The sequence below is a fragment of the Nanorana parkeri genome, unplaced genomic scaffold (genome assembly GCF_000935625.1).
Source record: "Nanorana parkeri isolate BGI_ZX_2015 unplaced genomic scaffold, ASM93562v1 scaffold716, whole genome shotgun sequence".
NCBI lineage: Eukaryota > Metazoa > Chordata > Amphibia > Anura > Dicroglossidae > Nanorana > Nanorana parkeri.
Window position 1 is genome coordinate 181,977 of NW_017306984.1, and position 22,221 is coordinate 204,197.

The 22,221-nt window shown below is 39.8% G+C and overlaps 1 protein-coding gene across 1 annotated transcript in view; it reads left to right on the top strand.

Annotated features, from left to right (window-relative positions):
• Positions 1 to 21,969, top strand: part of PPP2R1B (protein phosphatase 2 scaffold subunit Abeta) — a 37,535-nt gene extending 15,566 nt beyond the window's left edge. The window contains exons 4-15 of the mRNA XM_018564032.1: positions 3,778 to 4,010; positions 4,272 to 4,419; positions 6,217 to 6,372; positions 8,523 to 8,637; positions 9,478 to 9,548; positions 12,581 to 12,715; positions 15,012 to 15,185; positions 17,117 to 17,177; positions 19,159 to 19,313; positions 20,124 to 20,266; positions 20,358 to 20,449; positions 21,542 to 21,969. Coding sequence (XP_018419534.1) covers positions 3,778 to 4,010; positions 4,272 to 4,419; positions 6,217 to 6,372; positions 8,523 to 8,637; positions 9,478 to 9,548; positions 12,581 to 12,715; positions 15,012 to 15,185; positions 17,117 to 17,177; positions 19,159 to 19,313; positions 20,124 to 20,266; positions 20,358 to 20,449; positions 21,542 to 21,558 — 1,500 coding nt within the window. The 3' untranslated portion in view covers positions 21,559 to 21,969. The remainder of the gene's footprint in view (positions 1 to 3,777; positions 4,011 to 4,271; positions 4,420 to 6,216; positions 6,373 to 8,522; positions 8,638 to 9,477; positions 9,549 to 12,580; positions 12,716 to 15,011; positions 15,186 to 17,116; positions 17,178 to 19,158; positions 19,314 to 20,123; positions 20,267 to 20,357; positions 20,450 to 21,541) is intronic.
• The last annotated feature ends 252 nt before the right edge of the window (positions 21,970 to 22,221 follow it).

Below are 22,221 nucleotides of genomic sequence, written 5' to 3' on the forward strand. Positions count from 1 at the left end.
GCTAGTTTTGTATCTTGGTCTTCATTGCAGCTGTTTGCGCTGTAGGCAGTCCCCAGTTTTCTATTTCAAATACATTTTAATTGAAAGAAAAGGGTTTTCCTAGATACAAAGAGAACAACTATAAACTGGCATGGTCCATGATGCAAAGGGGGGTGAGGTCAGCGAATGTACATACACATTTCGCCAAGCACTGAGCAGGGAGGCGAGGCTGCCCAACATTCAGTGATGTATCATTAGGTACAGCAACAGTGAAGGCAGCAGTTATTGGCATCAAAGTCATCTATATCACCACAGATGAGGGCCCAGGCTGGAGAGGGGAGAAGGTGGGAATTCAGTTTAAAGAAAATCTTTTGCTTTCCAGAAGGAACAATATTATGTAAGCCGCATCATTTCACACGTTACAAATATATCAATTGGGTGTTCTCAGTTTAGCTGCCAAAGTGGGAATCCACTATAAGTTCAATGTACATCATCTTAAAGGAAAAATGTTGCAGTCCTGTGAAGCAGCTGATGAGTGCATAGTGCTCGGTGTGCAAAAAATCATGCAGCTGTTGCCTTGTTTTCACTTTTCTTCATTAGACGTGAATATGCCTTTGAGATAAACTGCCACGGTCTGACTTGCTGAGTACGCAAGTAAAAAATATATCTGACGTATTTCAGCTGCTAAAGGGTTTCTAATTGTCTTCAGCAAAAAAAAAAACATGGTTAGGCCTGCACTTCTGTCAGTTACCATTGCAGTTAAAGAATACAGGCTGGTCAAGGGCCCACCTGCATTAGGCAGTGAAGAAGCACCAGGTCATCCCAGCGTTCTTCCCCTTTTTTGTATGCATATTCACCATGTGACCGGCCTGTGCAAAGCAGCAGAGAACTATAGATATTGCAGGGATATCTCACTTAACTGATATGAGGAAGCCCTTGTAACAATTAAACAAATCATCACGGCACCCGATGATTGCTGTAACAATTGTTATTTTTAATTCCACTTCGGATTGATGGAATTGGCCAATCAGATGCTGCATTGAAGGAGGTTAGACGCAAGTACCAATTTAGAACCTACTGGAAATAGCGGTCAGCTTTTGAAGTGTAATTGTAGTTGGGTTCTATTGTGTTACGTCAGTGTCTTGATGCTCAGTCATTGCCACATGGAGGTGACCAAGCTATATTTCATAGAAGGTGTGGTCATCTGCCCGCTGTGCAGTGTGACCTGGGTGACTGAATCGCAAGAGCGGATGGGCAGAATCGCAATTATTTTTGCATGTAAAACCGTTCGTGTGTATTGTAACTGTACAGTTAGTGGTTTGATTGGTACTAATATATCTGTTAGTATTTTTATTTTTAAATGAATTTTGCAGTCAGTCCAGATTAGAACATACTTGTGATAACATTACCATTTGTCCCACTCTGTTAAAGTGCCAGCAGTTTCTAAAAGAGAAACATATAGCCAAGTCCTACTAGCTATACAAGCTTTAAAAACAAAACGCATGTTCAGTTTTAGCCTCAGCGTAGACAGCTGTGTCCTGTTGCTGGATGGAAGGGGAATGGCCATACTCTGGGCTAATATTCCATGATCTATAACCATACCTGCAGTGATTACAGTGCATACAGGATCTTCTCAGTCACCATGGTAATAATTGAAGTCTTCATTTTTAGGTGTAGAAGCACTTTAAGCCTTCTGCAGCTTTTGCATTGTTTTCGGTATAGTTCTTGCATCCCTGATAAGGCTTCTAAATTGTTGACGTGTATGATTTGCTGATGTGGTTTCAACACCTACCTTTGGGCTACCTGACTCGTGACATTGTTATATGAAGTCATTTGTATTGTATTCTGACTGTGAAAGATTCATAAGGATTTCTTCCTTATTTTAGTATAGTCCATCAAGAAAGTTGTTCTTAGACTGATGCCTTGTCCCTTTTTGTCCTTTGTTGGCTTCAGCTACAAAGCTTGCATCTGGCTCCCCACTTCCCTGCCAATCTACTTTGTGCGTCAGCAAGTAAAGCTGCCAAAGTCTTAGATCTCTTCTGAGCATTTTCCGCCTTCTGAAACGAGCGGCCTGCAAGCACTGCGGATATTGAGACATTAGGTGCCATCTGGGGGGCCCTTCTCTCCTGGCTCCTGTCCCAAACTTGTGTTCAATTTGGCAGCTCTTAAATATTTTTATCAACGTCACCAGCTCAGTTGAAACTCATTTATGTAGGTTGGGAGCAGATGCTGATTGAACAAAACAGGCAGCACCTGGTGGTCTTGCAAGTATACACATAATAAGCTTATGGTGCAGCAAGACTTATAGTAATCAGTGGCTGCTCAGAATTTTTGTACACTCTGAGAAAGTGCTTCAGAAAGTGCTGAAACAAATATGGGGGCTTCCATAGCCAACCTACTATGCAAATGCCAATTACCTGGCTGTTGCACTGCTCCAGTGGTGCCCCTTCTTTGAGGCACTGGGGCAAGTATGTAGACCAGGCATTCAGACTTCACTAGTTGGGTCAGTTTGTTTTGGGAACGTGTTGAATCCAGAGTCTACCAAGCAACATTTTCAGAAGATTAGCTGTTGCAGGCTTTTTCGTCTCCGTACATTTTCCTTAAACTCAAATGTATCAATGTCATGTAATTGGCTTTTATTTAAGCTTTCTTCTGTGTTCTTTGGATTCCTGTACTGTGTCTGTAGATAGGAGCAGGAGCATGCCAACGCATTCTTCTTAACATAGTCATATCTCCAGTTGCAGATTATAGACTAGACCCCCTTGCATTTTCAAACATAAATTGGATTCTATTTTATGTCATAAAAAAGCTCTTAGACTTCCAGTGAAGTATGAGGCAAGCCACAGGCAAGTAGGCACAGTTCTTTAGGTTTGCAGTCTCTGCACAAGGAAAGGTGGCTGAACCGCATTGCAGGCATTTTGCAGCTAAAACTGTTCAGACATATATATTTCAGCTTTAAACATGTAGTAAAGATAAGTGAGCAGCGCGTCCTGGACAATAGTGAATTGGCTTCTGTTAATGGTAGGCAGATATTTGACACCGGAGTTCCATTTTAAAGTGTCATGTAAAACATGAGCGCCTGTTATGGCCATTTTCCAAACACTCAGTGGTAACCTACAGCCAAACTTGATGGCTCCTTGATGGCCTTGGACGTCCTGTAACACATCTCGCCCGACGGAAGCCTCCGTCCTGACAGAGGTGCATGTCTCTAGCATTCCACCCGTCCGTACTGCATACTGCTGATACAATACACCTTTGACGCTCCCTTTCAGATATCTCTTATGTCCCCCCTGGAATCCACCATTTCCAGCTCTTTTACATTGACAAATCTACACTTTCCGACAATATTTTATCCCTTCTCTTGTGCTAGAACCTCCACCTCCCTCCAGTTTTTTTATTGTTTTATCAGCCAAGTGAGGTTCTCTTTATGCCTTTTGTATTTTATTATTTTGCAGTTATATATTTTTATTTCTCTACTGCATCCTGCTGCCTTACTGGTACATATCGTATATAGACATATGTCACTCCTTTATGGAACTCTAACAAGTTTGCCTCCATGATGCTTCTCATGATGTGTTTCCATTTCTGCTTTCGCATTCGCAGATGTTTTATAATGCGTGTTGTATTGTACTGTTGAAATTTCAATAAAGTTTTTTTTTGCTAAAAAAAAACAAAAACCCAGAGTGCCTCATGGATAAATACTTTGTCTTGTCTGTATTATAAGTGCTCTCTTGTGTGGTTGCTGTCATTCAATACTGTCTTCTGCCTCCAGTAATTCATGTCTTTTAATATAAACAGCCTCCGCTGGAAAGCTTGGCAACTGTTGAAGAGACAGTAGTTCGTGACAAAGCAGTGGAGTCCTTGAGGAAGATCTCTCATGAACATTCTCCTGTCGACCTTGAAGCTCATTTTGTGCCACTAGTGAAACGTCTAGCCAGTGGAGACTGGTTCACATCACGTACATCGGCTTGTGGGCTCTTCAGTGTGTGCTATCCAAGAGTTTCTAGTACTGTCAAGATGGAAATCAGGCAGTAAGTCCAGCTTGGATTAAATTCGTTTTATAAAACTTATTTTTTTTAACCCCTTCATGACTGAGGCCTTTTTTTTCATTTTTTTTGTACCCATGTTATATTCCACATTTTAGGCCTGAAAATTACTTAGATAACCTAAGTATTCATTAGGAAACCATTTTTTGCTGAAATAGTTCAGTGGAACTATAACTAATTTTCATAGTATTGTTTTTAATATACTTTTTTTTAATTAATGTGTATTTTATATTTGTTTATATATAGGCACTTCCGCAACCTGTGCTCTGATGACACTCCAATGGTACGACGTGCTGCTGCTTCAAAGCTTGGTGAATTTGCTAAAGTACTTGAACTGGAGTATGTCAAAAATGATATCATTCCACTATTTACCAACCTGGCTTCGGATGAGCAGGTGAGCTATGGATCATGTCCTATGGGTGGCTTTTCAGAGGATGTCTGAGTATTTCAAGGATAATGTGGTAGAAGTTTTGAAAACCATTTATATGCACTCCTTGTTACATTAGTCTACTGAAACTTTTTTTTTTTCCGATTTTAGTACCCATTAGGTAATTGTTCCGGAAGCGTGAGCATATGCCATTTTTCTGCTCATGTTTCATGTTACACCCATATTTAGGGTCACATACTGCTGGGTGCCGGTCATTTTTTATACTTGGGTGATTTCTCACCTGACCAAAATAATGCAGGACCCACAGCGGATTTGTCTGTATATGTGGCTCAGAATGACCAATGTCCAATACAAAAAGCTATATTGCCAAAAGGCTCCATGATATTGTCTTTCTTGGTGAGGTAATGTGTTGCAGGTGAGTGGTACCATTCAGCTTGCATGTCCCTGAAAGAAATGACTGCAGCCAAAGGTGGTGAGAAGCTGTATATTCCTATGAAAATGCAGCCTCCTACATTGTTCTTTTATCCTTTCAACACAGTATTTGGGAGACTTGATAGCTATTTCTAAAAAAGTTTTATCCCATAGTAACCGAGTCATTTCCATTTTATTTGAATACTGGGAACGTGGTGATATTCTGATAAGCTATGTATAAGGCCTCATTCACAAGGACGTGCTGCAGAAACCTGGGAGGGTTGTGTGCTGCGTGCAGCCTGGGCATCCCTTGACTGTACTCTTGTTTTAAGAGACTTTCCCTTTTTGGCAAGGACACAGGAAACCATCTCTTGCAGAGCTTAAAGCATATTTCCACCTTTTTGTAGAGGTATTTTAAAAAACATATGCCAGCGATGTACACAGAGAGGGCATGAAGCTGGGATATGCAGCAGATGTATATGAACTGTGTATAGGATTTTTTTTTTTTTTTTTTTTTTTTAAATGTATTGTGTGTAAAGGCAGATCTGGTGTTTAGTGATCATGTTACAATGGGTGACGGGGAGGGGGGGGGCAGCTTGATGTCAAACTGATTTTCCTATGGAGAACATGTTTTTTATGAAGGTTTTATTAGGCCTGAAGTCTAAAAATTCAACATGAAGAAAGCCTGTGATGTGAGTCATGAACAGGTGCTCATGTATACATCCTCACTGTACCACAATAAATGCTAGTCACTTACAAAGGTGCAAATGGACTTGTAAAGTAAACTTGTAAGCTATTTTTATTTTTTAAATTTGTACGTTTTGCCTAAAAGAAAACCTGTAATGCAATCTATTGCGTTAGCCAATTAACTCTGTGGGGGAAATTTATCAAAACTGGCGCAATGGTGCCTGGCAATCAATCAGATTCTCTCTTCAATTTGTTCACTTAAGATTTGAAAATGAAAGAGAGAAGCTGATTGGTTGCCATGCACAGCTGCTCTAGATTTCGTCTGCTCCAGTTTTGATCAATTCCCCTCTGTGTCTCACTGATTTAGTTTGTTTATTTTTGATGCATAGCCCTGACTTTTTGTCTAAGCTATTCCAGCTGCACCCCTCCTGTGCAGTGAAAGCACTTCAGAGGTCCTAAAGGGAACTTTTTTTTATTGGACAGGGTGCAGGCAGGTTTTGGTTTCTTACAAGTACAATTACAGGTGAGTAGTCAGGCTGGACTATTTACACTAGGGATGCACCGATACAAGCATCGGTATCGGCCGCGATACCGAGTATTACACCCATTTTTCTGTGGCACACTGAAACGTTCGCCTTTTTAGGTCGCTTCTTTAGCTAGCTAAAAAATAATTCCTCATCTTTCTCCAATTTCTTTTACCCGCAGGACTCTGTGAGACTCTTGGCAGTTGAAGCATGTGTTAGCATTGCTCAGCTTCTTCCTGAAGAAGATCTTGAAGCTCTGGTGATGCCTACACTTCGACAGGCAACTGAAGATAAATCTTGGCGTGTCCGCTACATGGTGGCAGACAAATTTTCTGAGGTAGTAACAAGTTTTCAGCTGAACCTGTGGATGTTGCTTCTATCCGCAACGTGTGTGTGTGTCAAAGTGTATTCATTAAATATATTTTTAGACATTACTAGTGTAAGTACCTGACTTTGATTTAACAGCAGACACTTGCAATTTACTGTCAGCATGGAGGAGTCTGGCAGAGAGAGCCGCATCATAAGGAGCCAGTCAGTTGTGCTTATGTGTGTCAGAGATTTCATCATTCTGCTGCCTATATATATTTATGATCAATTTTCAAGGTTACCTGTAATTATTTAGTTAAATATGTGTTAAGGATATAATTAGGCACAATTAATGGTATTTTTATATAAAGACACATCACATTTTGATCAACAAAAGGTGACTCCCTTTTCACTTTGATAAAATATTGGTGGCGCACAGAATATTTGGCCCACAGAGTATTGATTTATGGAAGGTACCAAATCACTGTTCAAGTTGAAGGGTTTAAACCGTAAAGAAATGGAAACACTAATGAAATTAAAATTAACAGGTAGCTAATAATAAAATGTAATTATAATATGAGACACTCACTTTAAAGGGTGAGAACTGGGAAGGCTGGCCCTGCGCAGATATAGATTGGGTTATGGATAATGGGTATAATATGGAGGTTAGAAGGGTTTAATGTAATGTTTTGTTTTAATGTTGATTGTCCGGTATGTAAAATGTGTGAAACTTGGATCGTTTATAAAATAGAATTTATGCAATTTTGTTTGGCCATGGCTTTAACCCATTTAAGTAACCATCTGTTCTTGGCTTGTCCGTTACAAGTAAAGCTGTATTTTTAGGACATACACCATAGGTTAGGGGTTTGCGCTCTCCTTTATTACTATAAGATAATTGCGGTGAATAATTGTAAAAAGAGGGTATGAAAGGAGTAACGCCTAGTTTTCTCATTGAACAATTTTAGAGGGGGATCAAGTCTGGCAGGGCAATGCCAATCTCTGAAATGATTGAACAAAAAATACAAATCCTTTGTCACGTAAAACGACTCCCAATGCTTCTTAACCAAGTTTTTCGCTGTCTGGCTGGAGTTCAGCTTTGAACAAATGTGTCCTATTCTAAGTTTAATCTTCAAATGAACTGCACTTCATTGGTACCAGGGTAAGATTGCTTATCTTTGCAAGCTCTCTGTATAGCCAAAGGCCATATAACTGAGCTTAAAGGATAAGTTCACCATTTGCAAAAATTAAAGAAATGCACAATCACAATAAACGACCACACTGAAAATTGCCCATAGGCGACGCTTTTAGCGCTCATCAGTTTAGTGTTATCAATGATTAATGGCCCTAAAATTATTGCTCTCACTCCGACGTTCGCGGTGATATGTAACGTTTGGCGCAATTGTTTTTGCACGTAGGTGCACCCCTCGCATATCTGCATGTGGGGGGCAGAGGACTTTTAAAAAAATGTGTTTTTTTTTAATGCTTTATTTATTTTTTATGATTCCTTAATTTTTGTATTACTTTTTTTTTTTTTTTTACACAACTTTATTGCTATTACAGGGGGGGGTGGGGCTAAGAAGCCCCCTATGTGATAGCCAATTTACATCACAGGTCCATCACAGGTCCTCTTTATGAAGACATCAGGGGTTTCCAAGCTTGTCCATCAGCTTTTGTAGCTCGAAAGTGACACTGAATGCAGGAAGTGATGTAATGTACTTCACTTCCTGCATTCCGGGACTGGAGAGTAGATCAAAGGGAGATCTTGTACTGACCTCCCTTTGATCTCCTGTCACAGAGCTGTGCCGATCCCAGCCGCATCGGTCACAGCAGATCTCAGGACCGGCAACGGCAGTGACAGCTGCTGGTAATACAAACGATCGGGCGTCTCGAGACGCTCGATCGCTTGAATGTAAAGCTCCTAGCCAGCCGTGTAATTAGAACGGCCGGGCCGGGAAGCTGCTCGTCGGGCTCCGCCGTATTTTTAATTATGCATTTCTTTAATTTTTGCAAATGGTGAACTTATCCTTTTTTATAAGGAAAACCAAGTGCACCTGTTCATAAAACCAATACCTGTTAATAAATTAAATGAGTTTAAACATAGCGCATACTTGTGTCTGAGATTTTTTCCTGCTTGCTAACTTGATGGTAAGTTCTTCGTAACTGACGTATACACTTTTTCAGCTCCAGAAAGCTGTTGGACCGGAGATCACAAAGAATGACCTTGTTCCCGCATTCCAGAATCTCTTGAAAGACTGTGAAGCAGAAGTTCGAGCTGCAGGAGCACACAAAGTAAAAGGTAAGCCAGGCATTACTAGATTGGCTCGTTTGGAATGTAATTCATTTGATGTTTTATTTTTTTGGTTACTATTGAATCTGATGCTGCTATATAGTGCATATGGCATTCAATGTAGTAAGGTGATTAACATCTAAAGGCCAGTGCATTCATTTTAATTTTTATAAAATAGAATGATTAACATTGAAACATTTTAATGTGTAGCTGCAGTATTGAATACCTACTGGAAAGTGTAGCTTCAGCTTTCTTCCAATGTTCATTTTGTCGTCATCTTGTAGCAGTTTTGACCTTTCACAAAGGTGCCTTTTATTAATAATATGGTAATGCGCAGGTATCGTGTTTTCTTACAGATTTGAGTATCTAGATAAGTGTATCTTTTTAGGTTTGTATAGAGTGGTGAAGGGTTAAAACATCTAAGATTTTTTGTGTGTGTGTTCTGTGTTTGGAGAGATTCTGTGTTCTGGTGGCAATTTTGTCTTCCACTCTGTCCCCCAAAAAAGGTGTTGCAGGAGGTCTATTTTTAATATTTTGTACAGTCAGAAGCAAACCTTTTTTTTGCCTTAGGTCAGGCCTTTGCTTCATAGGGCTAAGTGATCTAGCCCAATGCATTTCAGTATAAATGTAGATGTCTAGCCACAGCAACTTTTTTTTTTTTTTTTCTTCATTATACTCGCTTGGTAATTAAACAAAGTGTATGAAACCAAGCATAGGACACCTATGTCCATTGTAGCGACCTGTAATATCTCTATCAGTGTCTGCCATAGTTTTACTCATAAGATGCTGAGACATTTTTTGTAGGGAATAACTTTAAATTTTTTTTTGTTTTTGTTTTTTTTTTTTTAGAATTTTGTGAGAATTTGCCCTCTGATGGAAGAGAGACAATAATCATGAGCAACATTTTACCCTATGTAAAGGTAATATTTAGTCTTTTGTGTGTGTTGTTTTTTTACATTTTTACTACCATTTATTGAAATGCTTGTAACAGAACAAATTCTGATCGTCAAATGATGGCTTTTCACAGGTGCCTTAATAAGGCAGAATTGTTATTTTAGTGCAAGCACTATTTTGATTTTTGATAGCACCGGACCGCAAGCATAATGTGCCTTGTGATCCCGTGCGGCCAATTGCATTGTGGCCGGAGGGCGTGGCTACGGTGCCATTCACTTCATTGGCCCTCCTGCCCCTCAAAAAAAGTGAGCCGGCCACAATGCAAGGCAGTGTGTTCTGTCTGGCCAGAATCGGGCGGGAAGGCACTACCTGTGTCGAGTCCCCCTTAAAATCTGTGGCTTTTTAGACCTGGGTGCCTCGATTATTTCCATACGTTAAAAGGGTGCCATGACTGAGAAGGTTGAGAAATGCTGGGTTATACCCTCTGCTGGATTATTTCTCTGTCCCCTCACTTCTTGTACCTACAGGGACACGGCTAACTAAAAAAAAAGAAACTAAGGTTCTAACCCTTAACTGTGTGTTCAGTTTATAATGGGAGATACAAAATATTTGGTCAGATGAACTTTATTTAATTTAGGTGCTTTTAACATGATGTGTCGTCGGTTTACATTTCTCAAAGCTGACTGCACACCTTACCATCGGATTGTAAAATCTCCTGTTGGATTCTCTAACAACTGTGTAGTGCGAGAGCTGCTAAGGTATTGCACAAATTTTTTTCTGTAGGTAGGTTCTACCAGGGTCCTTTTTATTACAAATCCTTTTAGTAATGAATTTTGATACAGCGTTAATGCTTAGAAATCTACACCCCTAAAAATTGGCTATATATCACAAGTCTAAATAACATGCAAATTTACATAAAGTGCAAAACCAAGTGTGATATACACGTATATTTAAAAATGTGTATTCAATATAAGAATACCCCTTGAATATATATCATTAATATAATAAGCATTGAAAAAATGTGTGCGTGCTTCCGTAAAAACGTCAACAAAAATTCCCCAAAAAGTGCTTCTTTGTAAATTGTATGATCAAATTTACGTGTCAGCAGATTTACGCCTTTCATATCTGTTCTGAACTACTTTAGTAATTGGCAGACTGCTGGCTGTATTGAAGTAAACCCACTAGGGTTCTGTGACAGTTAATGAGAGCTTTGGTGACCAGTTACAAGTGGCTGCTGAAAGCTGTTATGACCCGTTTTCTTTTCCTCTGTATATCCTCCTGCAGTAACAGCCTGGCAGTTGATTTTAAAAGTGTGGCCAAATATCCGAAGAGTTAAAGTGGAGCTACACCTTGCTTCGTTTTTATTCCTGAAAACCACCATTTTGTCAGTATGCCATCAAATATACTTGCTACCACAAGATGCTTCTAAGACACCCCTGCCCCACAATCTCCTCCTTTCCTGAGCTTCTCTACTCTTGCATTTAAGTGCATTGATGGACTGTCCCTTTTTTTTAAAATGTATTTATTTTTTGTTCGCTATGCGAACCTACACTCGTCTGATCCTCTTTGAATGCAAACAGGAGTGACTAGCTGCATCATCCTGGCATTCAGAACTCCTGTTGGTGGCATCACACATAGAGTGAATGTGAAGCAGCCAGACCAGAAAGATAACAAAGAGCACTCATGTTAAAGGAAAGAACCCCAAACATTAGTCAGAATATCCAATTATGCTATTAAAGAAAACAGTCATTATGGGTTCATGTTCTACTTTGTCAGGAAAAGTGTGTTAGTTAAACATTGCTCAAATATGAAAACTTTATCAAGTTGATCTTGAGTGCCATGATCTTGACTTTTTAAAATGCATTTTAAAGTCTCAGTCTCTTATCTTTTAGAGACTCCAGAGGTTCCTTGGACTTCTCCTGTTTATTTTGTTCCATGGGCCAAGGTGTTCACACAGTTGTACTACTCTTAGTATAAAATGAACTAAACATCTAACACAGCCTTTCTCGACTTTTAGCCTGAAGGACTAATGTGAGGTCTCAGGGAACCTCTATAACAGACAGTAATCATTGAGCTGTGTGTGTGTGTGTGTGTGTGTGTGTGTGTGTGTGTGTGTGTGTGTGTGTGTATATATAATAAAAGAATACATCATTTACCTCTTGTATGTCAAACCTGGGGTTGCTTTGGTGTCCAGTAACAACCCTAAATTTGCTTTATGTTCAGTGTGTTATAGCACGTTTCCAACAGGAAATGAACCAGAAAATTACATATTCCTATAAAATAAAACCTTTTAATATAAACCCAATGTTTCCAAAAGCACAAATTTCTAAGCACTCTACCTGCTTTTTGCTATTTCTGTAAATAGTTTCGCTCATCCATAGTTGATATTTTTTTTTTTTCTAGAAGTCAAATTCCAAATCCCAACACACAAGACTTGATGCTCCTCTTTATCTTACCTGTATGGTGGATGAAAGGTCAGGTGGTGCAGCAGGAATCTTCCATTGGAAGGCATAAGAGGAGTACAAAGGGGAATACACTGATCCCAATGTGCAGCTCTGGGTGCATGTGACACAGGGCACCCTGCTGCTACTATACCACATTGAGTTAGGACCTTGAACTTATGGCTACACTGTCCTCTAGAAGGAGCCAGGTAGCCCATTCACAGGCAAGACAAATAAACGTGGCGGCAGGAAGAGGCAGAATTGAAAGTAACATTTTGTTTGCATTTTAGAGCTGAGTGCAGAGTAATGATTGTACAGCAAGAAGAGTATGAAATGTTGCTGTTTTTGCAAGCACACAGCATAATAGTGATGTAAGGTGCCATTGGGAGGCTATAAATCAGCTGCTTAGGTGGGCCACGGTTGAAATCCTTGGAGACTTCTCACTGAATCCTAGAGTTGTGGAACCCTAAGCTAACCAGGTCTGTTGCCAAAGGAAAAAACAGACATTGCTAGCTTTGGTCCGATGTAATCTCAGAACTGCTGAATTTTTTCATTTATTTATTTTTTATATTTACAGGCTGGATTCATGCATGTCCTTTTTTTTTTTTCTCTTATAGGAGCTGGTATCTGATACAAACCAGCATGTGAAATCTGCACTGGCCTCTGTAATCATGGGATTATCCACAATTTTAGGCAAGGAAAATACAATTGAGCACCTCTTGCCTCTCTTCTTGGCACAGTTAAAAGATGAGGTAGTGTCTAATTTCTCAGTTTAATTTTTAAAGTCTGAAGATAACCTGTGTGATTTCACATTTCTGCTCGCATCATCTTGGTTCCTTTTCAGGATTTGTGTTTTAAAGGAAGCATTAACTTCATGTTATGATGTTCTGCCACTTATTCCATTGTCCTTTGCGCAAGTCTGCTATTTGCCATAAGACTTTTATATTTAGAGTTTGCAGAATTGGAACACTCGCAGACAATAAAAGCAGTAGGAAGAGGATTTCGATGTTGGTCAGAAAGAGAATGGGACCGCTCTGTATTTGGCAGGGGGCATTTTATAGTCTAAAAAGATTTTCAAGCTATACATGTGAAAAAGATCTTAAGTTTTTATCTAAAGCCAAAGCATATTTTTTATTTGGATAGAGTAGGGAAGAGTGATTCACCCTCTCATTTGTCCTAGTGACCATCGTCTCAGAAATTAAAGTAAGGGAAGATTCAAAATTTGAAGTTGACACCAGAACACTGTGGACACTTTGTGCAAATTGTGGAGGATTCCCTTTTAGACAGATTTGCTCTCACTTGCATTTGTCTACAAGATAGGAGGTGAAGGGGATCACTTGCATTTGTCTACAAGATAGGAGGTGAAGGGGAATCTCCACAAAGAATTGAAGACAGCCCCCCCCCCCCCCCCCCCCTCTTTTTTTTTTTTGTCCCTCTACTCTTTTCAAACTTAAAATTACTAAACTCGGGCGTTAAATCTTTAAACCTGTGGAAAAAGGTTTGGTGTTTGCAGGTTTGGGTTGCTATATTTGCTCAATACATGTATTGACGCTGCTTCCCTTTCTTATTTAATTTTTTGGGGATCTCTTATCTCTCCAAGTATATAAAACTGAATCTTTCTGATTACAGATGCTAGTCTCCTAAATCCTCTGGTTGCCAAAGATCATGTGATCTGGGCTGCTTAGTCGGGAGCATCCCAGAAGCTCTAAAATCCTGGCAGCTATATCATGCAAATACATGCTTTGTTTGGCCAGTTTATTTATTTTGTCCCCCCTCCTCCCATGCCTGTGCTGCCAGTGACAAGTGTTTGCTGCCAGTGACAAGTTAAACCCCTATAGTTGATATTTTTTTTAAAATGGTGTACACCATGTCCTCAGGCGCCCAGTACTAAACTAAAGATGATTGCTGGCTCTTTTAGGTGCCTTCTGTAAGATTCATTTTTTACTTTATTACTGTGAAAAGTCACTAAAGGTGCTCTTTAAATGTTAAATAGCTTCATGTTATTGCACTTTAGCTAAGACGTATGTCACGGCTTTCAAAAATATGCATCTTTTTTGTATCAACTGACCTTATTATAAATTCCTATATATTGTTAAAGGCTGTCATGTCCTTAATAGCAGCCTACCCTCTCTGTAGTTGAGCTGCTTCTTATTGTAGCAGAGGCATACAAGTTTTTGGCCACATCCCATGGTTTAAGTACTTGAAAAATTAAAACCACATAGTATTTTAGAGTGCTATATAGATGGTCGGTGTGGAAAGTACTTGTTGCATTTGCAGTTGCCACTGCCTCCACAGAAATGACATGTTAGTCACTTCTGTCGCTACAGTACATGGCTGCCCTATAAATGTACATTCTGTGCACTTGCCTTTTTTGAAGGGTGGCAAGTGACATCTTTAGGATCTTGAACAGCTTAGGGGGCCACTGTTATGTGAGACTTTTGGGTGTTTCAGGCGGCTTTTTCCCCCAATGGATACTGTGGTACATCCTGTCGGCCCCTTTGTAACTGCAGAATACAGTTCTTATACAATTCTTTTTATTTTATATAACCATTCTATTATTTAGACTTTACATTTATCAAAGAATGCTCTATGTGCAGCCATTACAGCTTTGCAGACCTTAATTAAGCGTGAGTTCAGAAATGTTCTTATTAGGACATTGGTGAAATGACTTCTGTTAATGGTGCTTTTCCAGTCATCTGAATGATAAAGTATACATCGCAATTTCAATCGGGTAATAGCCATTTGTAGCATTAGTTGCCTTGGCTGCGTATTTAAGTCCATTGCTCCAAAGTTTTAAATGCTACTCTAGAGAGAAATGACTAGCACTAGGTAATAGTAAATTACTGTGAACACCGGGACACTAATTTGTGATAAGAGACATATATAGTAGCAGTGGATAGTGTGATGTAATCTGTTGTTGCTTTTGTGGTTTATAATTTAATGGTGATAAAATGATTGTGAAAAATGGCAGAGCTGGACTCAATTAAATGTCTTATCAAAATCCAACTGAATTTTTTTTTGTTTCATTTGTTGAACTTTGTTCCCTAGTGCCCAGAAGTGCGACTGAATATTATATCTAACCTAGACTGCGTGAATGAAGTGATTGGAATACGGCAGCTTTCTCAGTCTCTTTTACCAGCCATTGTTGAGCTAGCAGAGGACACCAAATGGAGAGTGCGGCTGGCAATCATTGAGTACATGCCTCTGCTTGCTGGTCAGTTGGTAAGTACTTGCTGCATACAAAAGCCCAGCATCAGACAAAATAAAATGCGTTTGTTGAAGTTGGCTTTTTAAAGTAGCTGAAGGAAACCCATGCAGACATGGGGAGAAGATGGGCTCCTTCTTTTGCTAGGCAATCATGCTCATACCTTTTTTTGGTACCTTGCTTTCTATATTCATCTTAATCACTTTCATAATATGCTCTCTATATTCTTTCTATGTTAGATTTCCATTATGCTCTGCACACTATCAGGCATCTTAGATCAAGGTTAAAGCGGATATGTCTGTGGTAGTATAAATAATTGCTGGTGGCACATGTAGAAAGCTCTCCCATTATTTCAGGAACTATGTATTTAGGAACTCTTGTTTCCTAAAACTGTCCCACTCATTCTAATACACTGCCAATACAATACAGAGTAGGAGGAATACCTTGCAAGAGCTAAAAATGTTATCACTGTCTCCAAATATATAAGCTGGCCATACACATTACCCTTTTTATTTCCACAAATTGTGTATTTCGAGGACCTACCTTAAGGGCTTGTTCACACCAAGCGCGTTCCAGGAGCAGAGCAGTTACAGACCGGATCAAAACTGCATCCAATGTATTCGAATGGTATTTTGGGCTCTAGTTCACACCGCAGCGTTCAGTTCTAGAGCATGTAAACAAAACTGCATCAAGCCCTATTTTACCTGCTCTGGAACGCATGCAAACGCACTGAAGGCCCATTCTAAAAAAAAACGGCCCGGACCGCATCAAACGCGGCAAAAAACGCAGTATAAAACACTGCGTGTGCAGAAACTCATGCAGATCTGGTCTGCATTTGGTGTGAACAAGCCCTAACAATCCATTTAAGTTTTGTCACGCAGGCCCGTTTACTAAATATTGTAGCTATAATGGACATTGTAAGTTAGTGTAGTATGTATTGGTAGTTAAATAAAAGCACCAGAAAACAAGTCAAGTTTGTAATGAGTCACCGGCACTCCATACAGCATATTGACCACCTTCCTTTACTGGTTGTGGTGCTCAAAGTGATAACATGGATGGCGACATGTCCCAGGATCATCAAAATTGAAAATTGCCAGCACTCAACTTCAAAGCATGAAGTATTATCACTAGGGCTGGTAATGATTAAAATTTTTGTGTTCGATTAATCGAATTTTTTTTAAATTTTTAATTTCGATTCATTATAATGCACATACTGATCCAACTAGATTGGCCTATACACATAAAGCACAGCAATGAAGTAATAAAATCAACAAGGATCACACTAATCCAGCACGTTATTAATCTCACGTGGGGTCAACTCAGAATAATAACGTGCTGGATTAGTGTGATCCTAGGTCATTGTATGACTTCATTGCTGTGCTGTATGTGTATAGGCCAATGCCTTGGCTGGCGCTCGTGCAGAGTTTTAAAAAAAAATTAATTGATCAAAAAGATTAACGATTAATCGAGAAATCGTTAATTTGCACAGCCCTAATTATAACTTGTATTGACATGTCACATGCGTCATCAAGCCACTGTTTTGGGGTCACGCAGGGTCCCTTCTTCGGGGCGACAGTGACCACAAGTAAAGTTTTCTATAACTGCTAGTTTTATCCAGGAAGTGTTGCAACTGCACCAACATCAGAAATTTCAACCAGAAACATCTGCGTGTCCTCCGAGCTTCTGGAACCTAATGTATCGACCACCTTTTTCTCTAGAAAGTAAAAACAAAAGATAGAAAATCTGCGTGTACTTGGAAACAATTCTGTTGCTTAGAAAGGCTTTCATGAAGGACAACTTGACCCAGTTGTCACCCATTTTCTACAGGAGAGGCTGTGATCAGGCAAAATATGGCCACCATAAATAACAGCAGCTTTGTCTCTGTTCTCAGTAATGTTCGCTATGTGTTTGTTTATTTCTTACCGGCTTTCTCATTCTCTGTTTTCAGGGTGTTGAGTTTTTTGATGAAAAGCTTAATTCTTTGTGCATGGCTTGGCTGGTTGACCATGGTAAGTGCTTCAGATGTGCCAAGATAATGTTATTAATTATGTCTCTGTCTAAGTTCCTGTGACCGATTTAATCAGTCTGCAATTCTTATCATAATGAGCCTTAACGGGAACTGCAGTTGACATCACTGTTAGTTTGGGTTTCACAAAAGCGCTTTGATTTTGGCAGTTTTTTATGATAAGGCTGTATGGCAGCTCTAGGATTACAGATTTAAATGGCTGGAAATTTCCACGTATTCAAACGCTGAATTGAATAATTACATTTTTCTAAAGAAACTAGGGTTCAAAGCTTGTTCAGGGCTTGTGGTTAAGTATAGTAACCTCCTCTTTCAGTCATCTGACTGCAATAAAACAATACATTGAGAGAAAAATTTGTGCTATTAAACTGCCAAAAAAAACCAAGAAACATTGTGGGGGAGAAGGTAACATACTTGCCTTTTCCCTGATTTCCATACTGCAGTTGATCTATTTTTGCTGTCTCTTTTTCTGGAGATTTGCGCTTCCTCTATTTTCAAGTGATGTGCGCTTGGATTTTTGGTAGCCCAGTGCTTGATTGTAGAGGTGCACCGAAATGGAAATTTTAAAACCGAAATAAAAGTCAGGCCGATACCGAAAATGTTTTTTTCAATATTTTTATTGTTTACTTTTAGGGGCTTCGGGGAAATATTAGGGGTCTAAACAGACCCCTGATATTTCCCTTTTTAAAATAGAAAAAGAGATTGAGAACACAGAGTCCTCAATCTCTTTTTCTGTGTCCCCTGTTATCAATGAACAGGAATCCTCTGACTGTTCCTGTTCATTGATAACATGAGTACATTGTTTACTATAACTACAATTATGAATGAATGGGGGTGATGTAGATCCCATTCATTCATAATTGAGGATATAGTTAACATACCATATCCTCAATTATGTACACACACTCAGCGATCACTGAGTGTGTGTACCTTGCTTTTCTCTCTGACACGCTGTCACAGGAGGCTGATCGAGAGGTGTAGAGAGGAAAGCCCAGCCTCCTGTGACAGCGCTGTCTCCGCCCCCACACCGCTCTGCCGGACTGTGATAGGTGGCTGAGCGTTGTGGGAGGAGACGCCGGCCGCTCACAGCGCTCTCGTCCTGCAGCGCTCGGCCGGCTGTCACTTTCTTTTCTCCCCGCTGGAACAGCGGCCAGCGGGGAGAAAAGAAACCAGGGATGCGCCAATGTATCGGCCGAAACATGGCTCTTTCGGCATTATTCCAAAAGTGCCATTTTCGGCCGATATGTTTCGGCGCCGATATAGCGGTGCATCCCTACTTGATTGTGTTGCATAGTATGCCATGGCTTATTTATATCCACAGTATGCGCAGTTATGTTTGTATTACACAGAGCCTTTCATGCCTCCATCATTATTGTGAAGGAATAGTTTCAAACAGTTTAGCTATAAATTACTATTCACATGGCACGTCTCTGACAGGATGTTGTGTTTTTGTCTGGAGTCCCAGCAGCTTTGTGGGGATAAAGGCATTTCATGGAATTTCTGCTATCCCTGCTTAGTTTCACCAAAAACTTTGGTAGTTTGCAATGCTGGTGATTTCTATTTTATCTGATTTTAGTTGTTGTTTTTATAAAAATAGAACTAGAAAAAAAACAAAGGGTTAAAATGTAGGGTTCTTGGAGGCAAGGGGAATGTCACCGAGCCTCACTGTTGTCTCCTGGGATCGCTCGCTGCTCGAAATCCAGTGGAAAATGCAGTCTTGCAACTGACTCGAGTGCATTATCCAGGATTTCAAGCTTCCAGCTCTGCAGGAAGATATACAGTGATGTCCCCTCTGCCTTTCTGAAGTGGAAGCTAGGACTGAAGTAATTTCACCTCAGCAACCTGTTAACCAATGGCGAGGATTATGGGGCTCGCTATTAAGCAAGCGGCCCTTCCTTTTGACATGGACAATCTACTTTCATGAAAAATTACCATTTTAAGGATTATTTTTTTTTTTTTTTTTTAAGTGTATGCCATTCGAGAAGCAGCAACCAACAATCTAATGAAGCTGGTGGAAAAATTTGGTGCAGAGTGGGCTCAGAATACCATTGTGCCAAAGGTTCTGGCCATGGCAAATGATCCGAACTACTTGCATCGAATGACAACCCTCTTCTGTGTCAATGTAAGTATTTTCAATGAGAGCTGTCATTAGTTTCATGTCGGAGTATAATAAACATATTTTAGATTTGGATTGCTGATTACAAAATAAATGCACTTGAAAGCATCCTTTCCACTACAGGATGTAGTTGGGAAGTCACAGTTATCGCATTAAAAAGACGCAAAGAAGGAACTGGGTGTGTAGAGTTTATGGAGTGATGGCAAGAGCACACACTGCAAATTCTGGTGGTGGTGCCAGTAGAGGAAATCTGCCTGGGGTGGTAGTGAATGAACGAAGTCTGTCTAAACATGTTTCCACTTCAAGCCATTTAACATTGCTTTTTATCAGCTTTTCTTCATAGACAGGTGACATAAAGCTTGGATTTTTCATGTTCTTTTTATTTCACTCCTGGATATAGCATAGAGCCCCCCACTGCAATGGTTGTTGTCTCATGCCCAGAGTTGGTCTTTAATAACAGAAGTAATGGAACACAATTGCCACAGCTAGGAAAATATAGAGTGTATGCAAGAGTTGCCACACTAAACTGAATGTGATGAATCGGAGCCAAATCCCGAGTTTTCTAGATTTATTGGTAGCTAAATGATACGTAGCAAGAAATCGGAGGTTTTGCACAGATTGTTTCTTTAATGGACATAGTTGCATAACATTTATGGAGCACACTATAGAGAGGAAGGTTGAATATTGTATAAGCCATTAGTCTGTTTTTTAAAGTAAATGTTTTTTTGCAATGTGTTTTATCAACCTCATAGATTTGAATAAAGAGGTAATATGGAAGGAACTTGTCCTGCTAATGTATGTTATCTGTGTCTGCAGGCCCTGTCTGAAGCATGTGGCAAGGACATCACCACCAAGTTGATGCTTCCTATTGTATTAAAGATGGCAGCTGACCAGGTGGCTAATGTCCGCTTCAATGTGGCTAAATCACTACAAAGGATAGGACCAGTCCTAGATAGCAAGTATGTATCTATCTAATTTCCACCTGTGAACCAGAGCTAAATCTAATCTGCTGTATGTTAAACTCTATTGATGCCATCTTTTTTACTTTAGCACTTTACAGGCTGATGTAAAGCCCATACTGCAGAAGCTGGGCCAGGATGAGGATATGGATGTGAAATATTTTGCCCAGGAAGCAATGACTAGTAAGTATAAAGAACAGTCAAATATCTTTCACTATCATGTGTTCTATGTTGTAAAAGTTAAACATTAGTCTCATAACCAGGGAACAAATTAAGGAAGCTACATGTTCATTAATAATGTATTTTTTTGTTTAATGCAGCCAGTGTAAGAACCTAAATTTTGAAATGATTTCGGCCTTGTCCAATTCTAGTTTTCACAGCACTTTGGCTTAGGAGCCAGTCAGGTGTGGGGCTGGGAAAAAGAAGGGGAAGGCTTAGGAGCCAGTCAGGAGTGGGGCTGGGAAAAAGAAGGTGAAGTCTCAGGAGCCAGTCAGGAGTGGGGCTGGGAAAAAGAAGGGGGAAGTCTAAGGAGCCAGTCAGGAGTGGGGCTGGGAAAAAGAAGGGGAAGTCTTAGGAGCCAGTCAGGAGTGGGGCTGGGAAAAAGAAGGGGAAGTCTTAGGAGCCAGTCAGGAGTGGGGCTGGGAAAAAGAAGGGGAAGTCTTAGGAGCCAGTCAGGTGCGGGGCTGGGAAAAAGAAGGGGAAGTCTTAGGACCCAGTTTAGGTGTGGGCTGGGAAAAAGGGGAAGTCTTAGGAGCCAGTCAGGTGTGGGGCTGGGAAAAAGAAGGGGAATGCTTAGGAGGCAGTTAGGTGTGCTGCATGCGAACAAGGTACATGAAGAGGAAAGAGCAAAGGGATGACTTAATTGGTCTGCTGGTGCCCTTTCACTGTCCAGTGAGAGGAGGGGTGAAGAAAAGACACCGATGTACTTTCACTAAAGGTGACGTCCTTTAAATTTAAACTCTCCCTGTAATTGAAACCTCTGTGCATAATTTGCTAATATTACTCACCTTGGTATTAGCCTGTAGATGGACAAGTACTACAAATTTTCAATAGGCATGCAGCTTTCTGTTTTTTAGAGTTTTCATGAAATCACTCCCAGCACTCGTATACACCACTACCCCAAAAAAATGTGTTTTTTAGATGTTTTCTACATTGCTGTGTTGATTTTTATATATTTGGTTATCTTTTTATTCTTTTGCCTAATATGTTTGTAGAGTTCATGAAATCCATATGTTACAGACCATATAATAATCTCCTTTTTTGTCTCATTTGCAGTACTTGTCTTGGCATAGGAGGGTGCCAGGACCGTTCCCCAACCCCACTGTTCATTGAGTGTGTAGTAGAATGATTGTTTTAAGACTGCAGAACAACCTGTCAAGACCTCAAGGAAACAAAACGGCAACTACTGTTGGAAGGCCACATTCTCTGCACATGTGCCTCTTCTTCTAAAAGACTTTCTTTTTTATTTTCTTTAACTATTTTATTTATACATTTCCAGTTTCATGTCTTGGCATTTCTACTGCAGAAGTCTTATTTGTTACTGGTGGTGGTTATTGTATTAACAGTGTTAGTGGTTCTTGGCAATGGCAGAAACGTGGTCAGATTCCTATATCAGAGTTGAGGATTTTTTTTTTTCTGAGGCGATATGGGTGCTGATCTAGATGTAAAATTTGGATTCAAGAGGTCAGTTTAATCTGTATTTGCAAAGATACCGCTAGCTATTCTAGGGTAAATGAATTAATGAGGAACAAACTACACAATCTGACAAATCTTGGAAATGGCTTGCTATATTTTCATCTCTTGGAAAGATGTGGAAATTGGCAAAGTACATTTTTAGGATTTCTTCAGCATTTTATCTATTTGATGAGCATCTGCATCAATTGCAATTTCTAGATCCCCTTTCAGGAGTCCCTTAGACATTTAATTATTTAATTATGAAAGGGACATGAGTACTC